Below are 15,733 nucleotides of genomic sequence, written 5' to 3'. Positions count from 1 at the left end.
TTAAATTCTTCTGTTGTATCTGGCGAACAACTAATAACTTGTTCAATTTCTTCTGTTTCCGTCGTAATATTTAGTAATTCTTTGACACATTTAATTGCTTTCGAACATGCTATGGGATCTTGAAAATGGATATTTTTAAATCTTGGGTCTAGCAATGTAGATACAGCAAGTATTTGAACATGTTCAGAGGGTAACAAGCGTTTACTGATTTCAGATATTATGCTCTGCTTAAGATCTTGACCCAAAGAACTGTTTGTTTTGATGTTATTCATTTTCAAGTTTAGCATTCGTATTATGGGAATTACTTTGCTGCTAGTAACATAGTCTTCTCCACATATTTCTTTAGTACCAACTTCTATAGGGCGTAAAATTTCAAAGATTTCAGTTAACTCTTCAATACCTTTTGCAGTTATCATTGGAGGAGCACTTGTATGGCAATTAACAATTTGGTGAGGTGAGGCCGTAAGTTAACATCGATGATCGATTCCGTTAACATCGATGTTGCGATATTTTTCGTATGGTAACATCGATATTAAAACATCGATGTTTTTGCTTTCAATATCGATGATCATCGAACATCGATGTTCATCGAGCATCCCTAATGTGCATCCTCCCTATTCATAACCTTTGCAAAGCTGAAATCAGCAGAAATCAAAAATATATTTATTTAAATGCACAGTCTGTCTATGTCTAATAGTGTAACATCTTGTCTATATTAAAAATCAGCTGATATCAATTTATTACTAATATAAATAATTAATAAAAACCCATGAATACCATGAGAATTATGAAAACTTTACCTCGCCAATGGCGCTCGATCTCGAGGTGGTAAGATTTCAAGTTTATTTTTCGTCGAAGTCGAACTAGCGTAAAGTTTTAACATCGTTCAACGGCGTACATAGATGAAATTGTGGTCCTGATTAAGACTAAATGGGAACGCAAAGCTGTTTGTTTTCAAAGTTATTTTTGAAAATATCGGTCAAGTCAGTTCAGTTCTGCCAATGCACTAAGAAAAAGAAAATACGTTAATTTTTATTTAATGTTGTACAAGGCCGGTTCGAATTGGTTATAATTTGTAGTTTGTTAATTTTTCCAGTTCCGTCTTGAGCCAAGAAATCATTCATGCGGCCTCACCTATGACTGTACCAGTTCCAGAAGGCGGCCAAAAGCCAGTGTCCTCTAAAATTGAAAAGTTGGTGTCGGAAATCACGACTCTAAACTTGCTAGAAGTATCAGAGCTGAGTCAAGTACTTAAGAAGCGATTGAACCTGCCCGATGCGCCGCTAATGCCGGCGGGCGGGTTCGCAGCCGCCGCTCCCGCCGTTCCCATTGAAGAGGAAGAGGTAGCACCTAAAGCTGTAAAGACTAGCTTTACTGTAAGTGTATTTCTTCTCAATACTTGTGTAGTTGTTTGACTACCTAAAAAAAACTGCATCTCCTTATTTTGGTATTTCGCAGTAGAAACAGAAGGATTTTGCTGTCTTTGACAGTTTATGTCCTCTAGTTGTAGCTTGTGCTATTGCAGTATGGCACTTTGTATGCCTATCAAGATGTAGAGGAGTTTCATCCGTGTCATGGAAGAATCTACTTGTTCTGTTTTTCTCTGTCCAATATTTGACACATGCTTGTTAAAGCCACAATGCCCCATCAAGGCTCTAGTCATCAATCTGTTGCCACTTCTGTCCCGAGCCAAGGTTATTCTCAGTGTTTAGCATTGTAGGCAGCTATTAGGGCTTTTAAGTGCTTAAGACTCTTGGTCTGAAGCTAGATATTTTGAGAGACATATTATGTGCTCTGGTTCAGCAGAGTGAGCTTTGCCAGGCTGTATGCGATTCATGTAAAGGGTTCGGGAAAGGCCTCCCTAGCACAAGCCTTTTTTTTTTTTTTTTTTTTTATACCTGACAGGCAAGTGACTCCACTCCACCTGATGTTAAGTGGAAAGTGGTATCCAAACGCGAAGGAACCTAGTGCAGCGATGGAATCCTCACTGCACTAGCCGCCTCCACCCTGCCTGCCTACAATATGCCTCTTCACGCCTCGTTTGAAGGACCCCATATCATAAGAGGGAGGGAAGACATGTGCCGGAAGGGAGTTCCATTTGTCAACCGTGCGGCAGAGAAAGGAGCCACCGAACCTTTTAGTACGCGATGGAATGCGGCAGGTAGTGAAACGGTGACTACGAAGGCCAGCACGCGTGCTTCTGAGCAGGAACGGGGAAGGGGGGATGAGGTTGAACAGCTCCTCAGAGCACTCACCATGGTACATGCGGTAAAAGGCGCTAAGCGATGCAACATCTCTACGCAGTTGCAGAGGTTCAAGGCGTGATGAGACCTCTTCGTCGCCTATAATTCTAGTAGCACGACGCTGTAATTTATCCAAGGCATCGAGTAGGTACTTGGCGGAGCCGTCCCACAAGTGCGAACAATACTCAACGCAAGACCGGACCTGTGTTTTGTACAGCAGGCATAACTGGTCCGGCGCGAAAAAACGTCGCACCTTGTTCAGGACTCCGAGTTTCCGTGAGGCTGTTTTGATCACAGATTCGATGTAGCTCCTTGGATTCAAATCACAGCAGATTTCCATACCGAGCAAGGTGAAACTACTCTGAGGTGAAAGTGCTGTGCTCATCAGAGAAGGCATGGGAAGGAACGGCGACAATTTTGTTGTTAACGCGCAAACCTGTGTTTTCTTGGCGTTGAACTCAACAAGATTACTGGATCCCCATGCAGATATGAGGTCCAATATCCTATTGAGCTCAACGACAAGATCAGATCGCTCTCTGTCAGTATCGGCGCGCCCAGCTGCGGGGAATCCATGATATCCCCCATGAACAGTGCTATCATCTGCATAACAATGAATATTCCCAAGTGGAAGCATATCATTGATATGCAGAAGGAAAAGCGTGGGAGATAGGACGGATCCCTGCGGTACGCCGGCGTTCACATTCACGAACCTCGAAATGCTGCCGTCAGAAACGACGCGAATTCTCCGCTCACGAAGGAAATCGGCAATCCAGCTGCATAACTGGGCTGGCAAACCGTACGCCGGGAGCTTGGAGAGAAGAGCTTTGTGCCAGACCCGATCGAACGCTTTGGCTATATCGAGGCTAACAGCCAACGATTCGCCACGTTTGTCTATAGCCTCACCCCAAATATGCGATAAGTACGCTAGAAGGTCACCCGTTGATCGTTTCGGACGAAACCCATACTGCCGATCATTAATTATGGAGTGATCTTTGCCAGCTCATCTGCTTGTTCATTACCTTTGAAGTTGCTTATTTATCTTTTCCTGAGAGTATTCAGTATAGTTACACAGTTCTCTACAATCCTCAAAGTTTGGGTAACAGGCTATCTATGTAGAGCAATTTGAGCATCTGAGGTTATGTAGATAATTTTTTTTAAATGTGGGCAGAAAATAAGCATATGGCCCACTTAATGGAAAGCAGTTACTGTCGCCTATGAATGCCTGCAAAACCAGGGTTGCATGAGCATGTTGTCAACCCTTTACAATCCTTCTCAAACCCCGTTGGAAGTACTCCATGCTTCTTCTTTTAAATGTTATGGCTCCATCGAAATAATCAATGATTTTGCCAATGTCAAGTAAAAATAACTGTACTCCATGCTGTATTCCTGCAGTAAAACTCCAACAGGGAGTCAGCTATTGGGGCTTCCACATCCTAATTGTATGTGGGAGGAAGCTCCTCTGAAACCATACACCTCGAGATTGATTCGACTCCAGAGTGTGAGGATGGACTTCCTACTGGTGGCCAGCAGTGTGATGATAAAATGTTGCTGTCGGCATCATGTCTGACATTTCTTCAGAACATTGGCCATTGTACAGGCAATAGAACAGAATAGGGAGGCTAAGTCTCTCCTCGAAGACAGTGGTTCAAAATTGTCTGTAAGCACAGGATCATCAACAATTCTCATAGTACATCTTTGAACTGCATCAATATTTTTATTCTAATGTAAGTGTGCATTTGATCTCCATCTCACCTGATGGAAAGTGGCGATCAGGTCGATGATAGAGCATGAACACCTAAATAATGGCTATTCACTCTCGCCTTGAAAAGGCCCAAGTTATAACGTTCAACGAACAAGTCTGCAGGCATTATCTGCATATAAATGTGCAAGTGCAAATGTTTCGTATTAATCTTTGGAATATCCACAACATGGGTGTGGAAGCCAAGCCTACACCTAGTCCCCCGAAGATGGAAAGGGGAAGGCGGAATTAAATTGTGTAATTTCATCACGCACCCACCGTGATATATCCTGTAAAATACCAATAAGCAGGGAACTTTACTTCGGTGTTCAAGGTTCTGCAGCTTTGCCTCTACTAATTCCGAGTCACCTATAAGCCTCTTGACACGCTTGTCAATTGAATCCAAGGTGGCCAGTTGGTATGCAACAGAGCCATCCCAAAGGTGGCAGCAGTACTCGATACACAACCAGACTTGTGCTTGATACAGCTGAAGCAACTGTCCCAGTGTGAAGTAGCGCCTCACCCTGGAAAGGATGCCACGCCTCCTGGCTGCATTTTTGGCCATGGATTCAATGTATCTGCTCAAGTTCAGATTGGACGACAGGTCCATTCCACGTAACTGGAGACGGTCGGCTATCGGTATGAATATATCACGAAAAGTCGGAGTCAGCTCAAAGGGACTCCGTTTAGTGGAGAATAGACACGCCTGCGTTTTGGTAGCATTAAATCTGACAAGATTGGTATCGCTCCAATCAGAGACTGGCTTGAGCATCAAATCTATCCAATTAACCATGGACTCTCGACAAGACTGGATTTCCTCTCCACTGACCTCAAGTGGGAGGCGATACAGGCGTGTGAGAACAGGTGCCCGCTCAAAGATTTATTTATTTTCGCTGGTATGTCTACTATGTGATGTAGATTATAATGTTGAAATTCATATTGTTTGTTTTAGTTCACTTTTTAACACTAATTCACTCTTTCATTGCTAGTTATCGAGTCCCGTTTTTGAAGGCATTAATAGAGACAGCGGAAACAACAACTTTTGGTAGCACGTTCCAATTATGTACCATTCCTTTGTTGAAAAAATTTTGTGTTGCATGTGTTTTGGAAGGTACACGAAATTGTTTGAGATGGTTTAAAGTTTCTTATAGAATTGTTGGGTATGTGTGATAGATTGTACTTGCACATCAGAATTTTATAAGTCTCGACGACATCACCATGGATGAGTCTTTCTTCCAGAGTAGTGAGGCGTAATACGTGTCTAGTCGAGTCGAGTCTCCCCACATAGGATTTGCGTCGAAGAGCCTGTGGCATTTTAGTTGCCTTACTCTGCGTTTTCAAGTAGGTTTATGTCTTTTTGGAAATAAGGGCTCCAGACTTGATATCCATATTCCATCAGTGGCCATATATAGGTCTTATAGATTTTGAGGAAAACATCTACTGTCATTGTTTGGAGCGATCTGCATATAACATACATATAGGAGTTAGCTTTCTTGACTATTGTAGTGATATGCTCATCCCACTTTAAATTGAATGCGTTATTAACTCCAAGATCTTTTTGAATGTTGACTGAGGCTAAGGTATTTCCAGGTAAGTTGTATGTGACCTTGGGGTTATTGTTACCAAGATGAATATGTTACATTTTGATGCATTCAATTTGATCGTCCAATCTTTGGTCCAGTTTTGTATACGATTTAGATCTTTTTGAAGTTGTCCAGAATTTATAAGTGGATTTGCAAAATAACTATCAGCAGCACAAAGGCGCAATTGGAATGTATGAGCTCAACCAGATCTGTTATATATATTCCAATGAGGTGGGGAACTAGCACTGATCCCTGCGATACGATAGGGAGTTACCGACACGCACCTGGAATGTTCTGTTTTTAAGATAACTATCTATCCATTTATATAGAGTTCCACGTACACCGAAGTGATCTGGCTTCATTAACTGATCCATGCGGCAGTGTTGGGCGTTAATCAATTAAATTTCAATCAGATTAAAAAATCAATTCAATTGAAATCAATTGCGACGTGTCGCAATTGATTTAATTGCATTGATTCAATTGAATTGATTTTAATTGCAATTAAATTAATTGCAATTAATTTTTTTAGTTGTTCTAAGAAACAATTGAAACTAACAATTAAAACCGAAACTACCGAATAAAAGTATCATTATGAATATGGGTTAGAGAGTGGGTTAGGGGGTGGATTAGGGGTGGATTAGGGGGCGGGTTGGGGTTGGGTTAGGGTGGGTTAAGGAGTGATTTTGGGGGTAGGTGAGGGGGTAAGTTGAGGGTTAGGTTAGGGGGTGAGTTAGGGGGTGGGTTAGGGGTTCGGTTAGGTGGTGGGTTAGGGAGTGGGTGAGCTTGAGCTGTTGGTTGTGGGTTGAGCTTGTCTGTGGTGGTGTTGACTGCTCTCAAGATTCGTGACTACTACTGATCTGTGTCACGTGTAAGGTTTACAGTCTGAAAGTTCTTGGTTAAGTCTGTGTTATAGTAGTCAATAGATTCATAGTATTGTACTGAGGGGTATAGCTCTAATGCATAGCGAGAGGTACTTTTATGAATATAAACTGGAATAATCTTTAAAAATATACTTTATTTCACTTTTTTACATGTTACTCGTTTTGGGTTACAAATCAATAATGTCAAGATGCTCCATTCTTTTCTCTTAGTTCATTTTCAAAGCATTCTAATTATGAATCTATTCACTCAGCCAGTGATTCTACTCATAGAGTAGAGCCTAGACTACATCCCTCTTCCTCACAGCTGAAGGGGTGAATATCCCTAGCTGGTGGTCTACCTATGATAGGCAACTTACATCGGTGATCAGCCTTTACTACAGGCTAGCCACACACTGCTCGGAAGCTATCATCTTACCAACAAGTAACCACCGAGGAGGCTATGGCTTTAGTCTGCCAAAAACCTATCTAAAAAGACAGACCATGACCACATCCTAATCAAACAAATAAAAAAAAAAATAATTACTCGCTATCCTAGCTAATTAGGGAACCTGACTAAACCCTATCACTTTATTTCAGCGTCCCTAAACTGGCTGAATGATCCTAATAAAAAAAACTCTAAACATCACTACAAGTTCCTAACTGTCTAAGCCTAAGCTATCTCCAACGTGCATGCTGCCACAACGACGACACAGGCTTGAACATCCATCGGACGATCACTGGGTTACATCACTATTGATCTCCCAGCTGCCTTAGTCCTCATCCTGCAGCTATCACGTTCCATCAGCTTTTCTCACTTTCTCTAAACAAACAAGAACCAACACACATATAACCCTAACAACATATCCTAACATACATATGGGATGGGGGTATCCCATATGAAAGACGCCTAATTAATTAAATAAATATATTTTCCCCGAATGCAGACAGTCCTTGTTCAACTGGGAGGGTGAGCACGAACTATGCGCATATACAGGACAATATATCTATTAAATTTAAAAAATATAAAAAAGAAGAAATAAGTTTTATCTGTTTGATAGAGTATCTTCTCCTCCCGTCCTTCCAAGTCTGCATTGCTGGAAAATCATCAATCATTGCTGGATAATCTCATTGTGGTTCCACATGAAAAATAAATAAAAAAGATTAATTAACCTAATAGAAACCAAGAAAACATTAAATTATCTTCTATAAAACTTTTTCATTCTATTAACATGGACTAGATCCTGCCTACCCGATCTATTCCTATTTACACCTACTTTTATCACAATATAATTAACCCTACTTAATCGGTCTAGTACCCTATATGGCCCTTTAAATAATCTAGCTAATTTCACACTTTTATGGGAAACTCTCCTAGGACAATATAACATTACCAAGTCCCCTGGCTGATATACAACTATTTTTGATTTTTTATCATAATTTCGCTTCTGTTTTATCTGCGCCCTCACTATTCTTTCCTTAACAACATCGATCAACGCTGCTTGTTTTGCAATTTTATCTTGCAAGCTCTCCGCAACATTGACATAATTAATCCCCAATTCTATATCTGACGCACATAAGGATTCTCTACCGAACAAAATCATAAATGGTGACACCCCGGTACTGCTATGTTTACTAGAATTGTAAGCAAAACACACCAATGGTAACATGCTACACCAATTCCGTTGTTCGCCTCCTATATATTTTGCTAACATTCCTAACAGCGTCCTATTAAATCTCTCACACAAACCATTGCACCTCGCATTGAATGCCGCAGTATGCACCATAACCGCACCCAAAATCTCGCACTGCCTCCTCTACCAAATGAGAAGTAAATACCGATCCTCTATCGCTTAAAACTTCCTTTACTCCGCCGTACTTACAAAATATCTCCGACACCAAAAAATCACAAATTGTTTCCGCTGTCACCCTGGTTACGGCCCTGCACACCACATATTTCGACAAATATTCTATACTCACAATTATATATCTATTACCCTTATCCGAACGATTAAATGGCCCTAAAATATCAATTCCTACGCGCTCGACAATACCATTTACGGGAATAGAAATCAAAGGTGCAATCGTTTTATTTATATTTCGCTCCTGACACAACTGACAACTCTTGACATACGATTCAATCTTTTTTTCAGCATTCACCATGAAATACCTCTGTCTAAATCTTGAAAAAGTTTTAAACAAACCAAAATGTCCACCCGTCCAAGCACTATCATGCAGTTCCTTCATACATTCCGAAAACAATTCCGACGGAACGACCACTAAATCAACATGTTTTGATTCAAACGACATTTCTTATAAAGGATTCCGTTCTGTAAAAAGAAGCCTCGATAATTATCTCCAACACCTGAACAAATGCAATTAATAATATTTCTACAAAATCCATCCGCCTCTTGTTTACTCTGGACATCATTCGCACGCAAAACATATAACTTTAACTCGTCACTCTGCTCCGGTACTCGTTCCACCTTCGACTCTACATCCTCCAGCAACGGATTCCTACTCAAGAAATCTGCCACAACATTATCCTTACCCTTACAATAAACAATATCGAAATCCCAACCTTGAATCGACAATGCCCATCTGGCTAATCTCCCACTCATATTTCTCTTGCTTTTTAACCATACAAGTGCCCGATGATCTGTAACTACCTGAAAACGAAGTCCCCCATAAATAACTTTTAAAATAATTCAGCGCCCATATAAGCGCTAAACATTCTTTCTCCGTAACCGAATATTTCTTTTCTGCTTCACTTAACTTCCTCGAGGCATAAGCTATAGGTTTCATCTCTCTTATGCCCTGTACTAAACAACTCCCTATTGCATAACCACTGCTGTCTACATACAGCCGCGTCACCTGTTCACTATCTGACGAGAAATGTCCTAAAACAGGCGCTTTACAAATCCGATCTTTTAACGTCTCAAATGCCTCCTGCGCTTCATTTGTCCAAACAAACACCTTGTCCTTTTTCGTCAAATTTGTGATGGGGAGCGCCAATCTAGCAAAATTATCAATAAACTTTCGATAATAAGAGAACAATCCTAAAACCGCTCTCACTTCCTTTAGACTACATGGAGGATTTATCTCCTTCATCGCCGCCACTTTCTTACTATCCGGTCCAATTCCCTCAGCCGACACTTCGTGTCCCAGAACGGTCACCTTCTGAAAACCGAAACGACACTTAGATGGTTTTAAAGTCAAATGCGCATTTCGCAATCGCATCAAAACCTCCTTTAATGCATTTTTAAATTCTACAAACGTACTTGCATATATCAATATATTATTAACATAAACTATCACATTACGATACTTCATCCCTGCCAATACCTTATCCATTGCCCTTTGAAACACCACTTTACTTGTTTTCAAGCCAAAAGGTAACACATAGAACTCATATAGCCCAGTATGTGTAACAAAGGCAGTTTATTGTAAAGAGAATGTATCACGGAATTGTAGCAATAACTGATTCAATTCATCGCGCCTTTTCTCCTGTAATGAATTATCAATATTAAATTCTATTTTTTTTATACTCGAGACATTAAACATATGGTCACCATTCGCATTTAATAAATTAACGAAATATAAATATTCAGATTTGTTTAATGAAAGGTTTTTATAACTTTTCGAAACTGGCTCAATAGAACAACAATTCTTTCTCCTTGACATGACATCAGAGACAGAATTGAAAGGAATTTCAACATTTCTTTTTAAGGTTATCTTCGCGGCTGCGAAATCAATTACCGCGCTATTTACCATAAGGAAGTCCTGTCCCAAGATAAGGAGCTCATCACCATCGTCTACAACAAGCAGCTTTGATTGATATTTGTTTCCCTGTATTACCAACGAAACATTGGTGGACGCTTGTACAATTATTCGCGTCCCACCAACCGTACGCAAAGGAAAATTCGATGTTTTTTCAATCTGTAAATTCAATTTATCTGCAAACAATTGTGAGATTATTGATACAGAAGCACCAGTATCCACTAACGCCTCGCAATCTACATTATTTATACAAATAGTTATTAAGGGTGCTCTATCTACATTACACTTATCGACTACACACAATTTTTGTTCCAAACACGCCGGTTCCGCATTCCACGTCCGACTATCCCGGCTATCTATCGGCGTGGCGGTGCGTTTGGGTGATCGCCTCTTGAATGAGCAGCTGTGCCTTGATTAAATCGACGTTGGGGATAACCCGTCGAAGAACCATACCTTGTGCATGTGAATATACATGCCGAGGTCTCAAGTTATACCTTCCGCGTGGCGTATTTCGCTGCATGTCAAACGGAACGACAGCCGTGACCGGAGTTTGCGGTGTTTGATAGTCTGCATAAGCAGTGATGGATCCACCAGCGGGTGAAGGATCCCCCTGTGCTTGCCAAGCGTGAGGATAGTCTTTTGAAATACACACTGGTAATTCAATATTCTGTTGTTCCAAGTTTGATTGACGATTAAATACATCTTCCATTTGTATAATCGTTTTTCTTAGTTCGTCTTTAGACGCGAACAACCTGCTGGCAAGCACCCACTGATAGTTGGGAGCTAAAGATTTTAGGAAATGCTTTACAAATTTCACATCATCCTCAATCTTAGCCTTCGTCGCCAAACTATCTAGATTATAAAAATATTCCACAAGCGGCTCATTAGGCCTCTGTCGCCTGTAGTAAAATTCTTGAGCATAATCGACCTGCGAGGGGAACTGCTCTTTCAACTTTTGTGCTATGATTTCATATGTGGCATATGAAGAAAAATGGCCTTTATACCATTGCAAGGCTGGCCCTTCCAGATACGTCGCAATTACGTATCTTTTTTGCCCATCCGACCAGTTGTTTATCACACTAATCGCTTCAAATTGGCCCAGAAACTCCTCCACATCATTTAGGCCCGAAAATTTCTGTGCGGGTGTATGATTCATTGTATAACCCCTTTTTTTACTTTACCGGTATCTACTACGAAGTGCACGAGCACACAACATCGATTTTCTAATAAAAAATAAAAATATATATTACGACCTTAAGTCCGTTTTCCTCTTCCTTGGTGGCTTGCTTTTATTTTTGTATATAGTGATATTTTAAGATTACTCAAGGTTTTCACATTGGAATTCGTGCCTCCACCACTTGTACTGAGGGGTATAGCTCTAATGCATAGCGAGAGGTACTTTTATGAATATAAACTGGAATAATCTTTAAAAATATACTTTATTTCACTTTTTTACATGTTACTCGTTTTGGGTTACAAATCAATAATGTCAAGATGCTCCATTCTTTTCTCTTAGTTCATTTTCAAAGCATTCTAACATTGACTTACGAATAAATGGACGACGGGTCTAATACAAAAACCACGAAAAAAATGTCCCAAGTCAACCTATTCGAAATTTAAATTGTAATGTCATCGCAGTATCGCGCTGTCAGTCGAACAAATGAAGACTAAAGCGGAGTTTGGCGCTCTGTATACGATTTTAGCGCCTTACAAGTGCGGACACTTTTTAGCGCGGACCCGACGTCCATATAATTGTAAGTCAATGCATTCTAATTATGAATCTATTCACTCAGCCAGTGATTCTACTCATAGAGTATAGAGCCTAGACTACAGTATCGTATTCTAGAACTCTATTCAATGCTCAAGTCAGGATTGCACTGGAAACACAAGCACTGGAAATACGACCCTAATGGCCGGGACTTGAGTATGACATCAAGTGCTTTAAACCATACTCAAATCCTTGACTTGAGCATGGAGTAGAGTTCTAGAATACGACCCATAGTATTGTCTAAACTTGGTTGAGTTATTTAATGTTTGTACCTGATACTGGTAACTGAACGCTAGTACATAGTGGTCGCCTTTACCCATGGGTAGTTTATGAACTATTTACTTAATCAAAGTCTCCTCGTTAACTAGTACCAGGTCCAAGAGTGAGGGAGCCTGATTCTGCTGGAACCTTGTGGGACTATTAACAAGTTGGAAGAGATTACCGCTAACAAAAATGTTTTTTAAAGTCCTGCTTGCCCTATATGGAGCTGATCTTTGAGAATAGATCATTTAATAGTGGGGATAAAATAAAATCACCAGCAATCATTATAGAATTGTTCCGAGGCTGCCAAAAGGTTTGTCCACAGTTTGATGTCACGTGCTCGCAGTGTTTTTTTCGTTTATATCGTGTTGTCGATACACCCCTACCAGTAGAAAGTGATAGGTGTTAATCTGAATATCTAAGTAAACGAGCTTCCACATTTTCAGACATCTGTGGTTACGTCTAGCAACTATCGGTATACCATTTAAGTTTTCTCTAACATTCATTGCCACACCTCCACCTCTGGTTTTGTTTGAAAATTATTTATCGAGTTCTTAGGTTTTCGCGATTGTAACGTACGCGTACGCGATTTAAATCTGGACAAATAGTTTCATTTCCTATGAAAATTAATTTTCATAAGTTTACGGTCTAATCTGAACAAAGTGTAGCTTGGTATGCTATATGTACTGTTGAGTAGGGTTCAGAACCGGGGAATCCCGGTCTCGAAAATGAAATATGTTAACGGAAAAAGAATGAAATGAATCGAATATAAGTAAACATTAGATATTTAAAAAATAATAACACTTCATTTACGAAAAAGTCTTTTTTACGTAATCTATTTGTCGATACCAAGTATTAAGCAGCGAAGTTTTCTTCGCAAATATTCAATAAATTTCTATTTAGAAAATAAATAGTGTCCGCAATTACAACAATTTGTCACGATAGCACTTTAAAATTTACCTCACTTGCGCTGCATCACAAAGACAATTAATTGGATGTCCACTAGTGATAATCCACGAAAAACAGTGAATGCCGTCAGTAGACAGCATATTATCATTGATGTGCAGCAAAAACAGCGTTGGGGACAGCACAGAACCTTGCGGGACACCAGTGTTAATGTCCATACAGTCAGAGCAGCATATTATCATTGATGTGCAGCAAAAACAGCGTTGGGGATAGCACAGAACCTTGCGGGACACCAGTGTTAATGTCCATACAGTCAGAGTCGACTACGGCTTTTATGCTTCTGTTGAACAGAAAGCTGTCAACCCATTTGCATAACGCAACCCATGTGATGGTAACTTCGAAAGAAGACTTGGTGCCAGACCCGGTCAAACGCCTTCACCATATGTAGGCTGATAGCTAAAGCCTCACCTTGACTCTCAATGGCAGAAGCCGAACAAGTAATGACATAGCCCTCTTCTGGTTCAAATTTCGCACAATAATTATGGAATGCATTTCGGCCTGAAAGATGCACTAGTGTCGTCCCATGGGCTGCTTGTAGTTGAGCCTGGGTTGCACGCCGTGCATACCACAGCCTACGTTGGGTTTCATCTTTGACTCATTGGTACACCAATTGCATGCACCTAGGTGTAGTGGACATGGCTTCCGTTGCTAGCAGGCATGCGATACGCTATCGACTGCCCAATGTGGCAATTGTGGCTATTTGGTTTTCTTAAGCACTCCAAGCTACAGAGCTGTATGTCACTATTGGCCCCACAATTGCCTTGTATAACATATAAAGTAACGAACAGAGTAATCTTTAGTTTTAGATCTCAATGCTGTCCCGCTTTACAACCATAGAGATTTAAGGCCGTCTTGGCCTTTTTTTTAAATCTTGACCCTTGACATAATCTTAGTTTGAGGGTCGTATTCCAGAACTCTACTCAATGCTCAAGTCAGGATTTGAGTATGGTTTAAAGCATTCGAAATCATACTCAAGTTCCTGCCATTAGGATCGTATTTCCAGTGCTTGTGTTTCCCGTGCAATCCTGACTTGAGCATTGAGTAGAGTTCTGGAATACGACCCTATGAGATTCATTTTGTAGGGTATAGAAAAAAGGCTGTTTCCATACCATTAGCACCCTTGGAACCAGGGTTGTGAATATCAGCATCTGCATCCGTGGATAATCTTCATAAATTTAAATATCCACATTCATCGACCCTGATATTCATTTCCAGAAACAAACTGTAAATAAAGTCATTCTTGAAGTTATATATTATATCAGGGGTTCCCCAACTTATTTTGTCTACTGCCCACTTTGAGAATAAATTATATTCAGCACAGTAGTTATTACTTCCTTTATTGCTGGCAAAATTAACTCTTCTCCGATATTGTGTGGTTTGCCTTTTTGAGCAATTAACAAACAGATATTGTACGAAACTCGAAGTCTGTCGTCATTTTGCTTAGCAGCCGCCGAAACGAGGAGTTTTTGCTACACTTGCCTGAGTATTATGCTTCTTCTCTAGGTCTTGAATATATGCTACATTCTTGTCTTTAATAACTGGATGCATTTTATTCAAATGATCTTGCAGTCTTGAATGAAGGCTTCATTACTTCATTCGAATATGATTTTAGACATATAAGGCGCAAAGGCGACGATGGGTATGTGGTATTTTCAATGAATCCGAATTTAATATATTCCGCACAGTATTGCCGTCTCTTCTTTTTTACTTCCGACATTGTTTTGTGTTGAGAAATACGTAAGTAAGTCAACCCGTGACCATGGAGCGTGCAACCGTTCCGAAATATCGGGAAAATAAAAAGAAGTCATACCGTGGTAAGAAACCTGATACTAGTGATAATCATTTACGTAAGTAAGTATTGAACTTAAGTACTGCTTATCTATTACGCGTGAAACCGCTAATGAAAATAAAATAAATATTACGTTATTTATATAGGATTGCATAAGCAGCACGCACCGACAGGAATAAGACAAACATGCTAATCTAAATTAGATCTGATTGAGATCAATAGCGCCAATAGCGCGCGCTTATTTCAATTTTAACGGGCGTGTCGTGACTATCTTGCTTAGCCATGCTACGGGGGCTGGTAATAAATGACATCAACTTCGTGTGTTAGATGTTTTTCCGAATCTTTGATAAAACAGGTATCAGAGTTATAGGTCGATAATTTTGCAAATTTTGTTTGTCATCTTTTTTGAAAATGGTTTCACTATTGATTTTTTGAAAGTTGGTGGGAATATTGCATGTTCAAAAGACAAATTAATGAGTTGTGCCAATATGGCAGCTAATTCGTCAGCACAGGCTTACTATTGCAATTCACATGTATAGTACAGGTTAATAAGCTTAAGATTATAGTAGGTATTTACATACATATGATACCCTGTAAGGGTGTAACAAGTTAAACTAATTATATAGACACATTTCAAAACTTAAATAAGTAATCAATTGACGTAGATATTGCATCGTTTTTTCTATAATTATTATTATATGTATACAGGGTGTCCGGTAATGAATGTATCATACTGAAATGGCTTATA

The 15,733-nt window shown here is 39.9% G+C and overlaps 1 protein-coding gene across 1 annotated transcript in view; it reads left to right on the top strand.

Moving 5' to 3' along the window:
* The first annotated feature begins 606 nt into the window (after nucleotides 1–606).
* The window catches only part of LOC113233778 (39S ribosomal protein L12, mitochondrial), a 33,853-nt gene continuing 18,726 nt past the window's right edge, over nucleotides 607–15,733 (top strand). Inside the window, exons 1-2 of the mRNA XM_026468979.1 lie at nucleotides 607–828; nucleotides 1,097–1,376. Of these exons, the coding sequence (XP_026324764.1) occupies nucleotides 770–828; nucleotides 1,097–1,376 (339 nt within the window). The 5' untranslated portion in view covers nucleotides 607–769. The remainder of the gene's footprint in view (nucleotides 829–1,096; nucleotides 1,377–15,733) is intronic.

Source organism: Hyposmocoma kahamanoa, unplaced genomic scaffold, assembly GCF_003589595.1.
Source record: "Hyposmocoma kahamanoa isolate Upper Pololo Valley unplaced genomic scaffold, ASM358959v1 80, whole genome shotgun sequence".
Taxonomy (NCBI): Eukaryota; Metazoa; Arthropoda; class Insecta; order Lepidoptera; family Cosmopterigidae; genus Hyposmocoma; species Hyposmocoma kahamanoa.
Note: the sequence above shows the minus strand (reverse complement) of the source record. Positions and strands in the feature narration are given on the sequence as shown.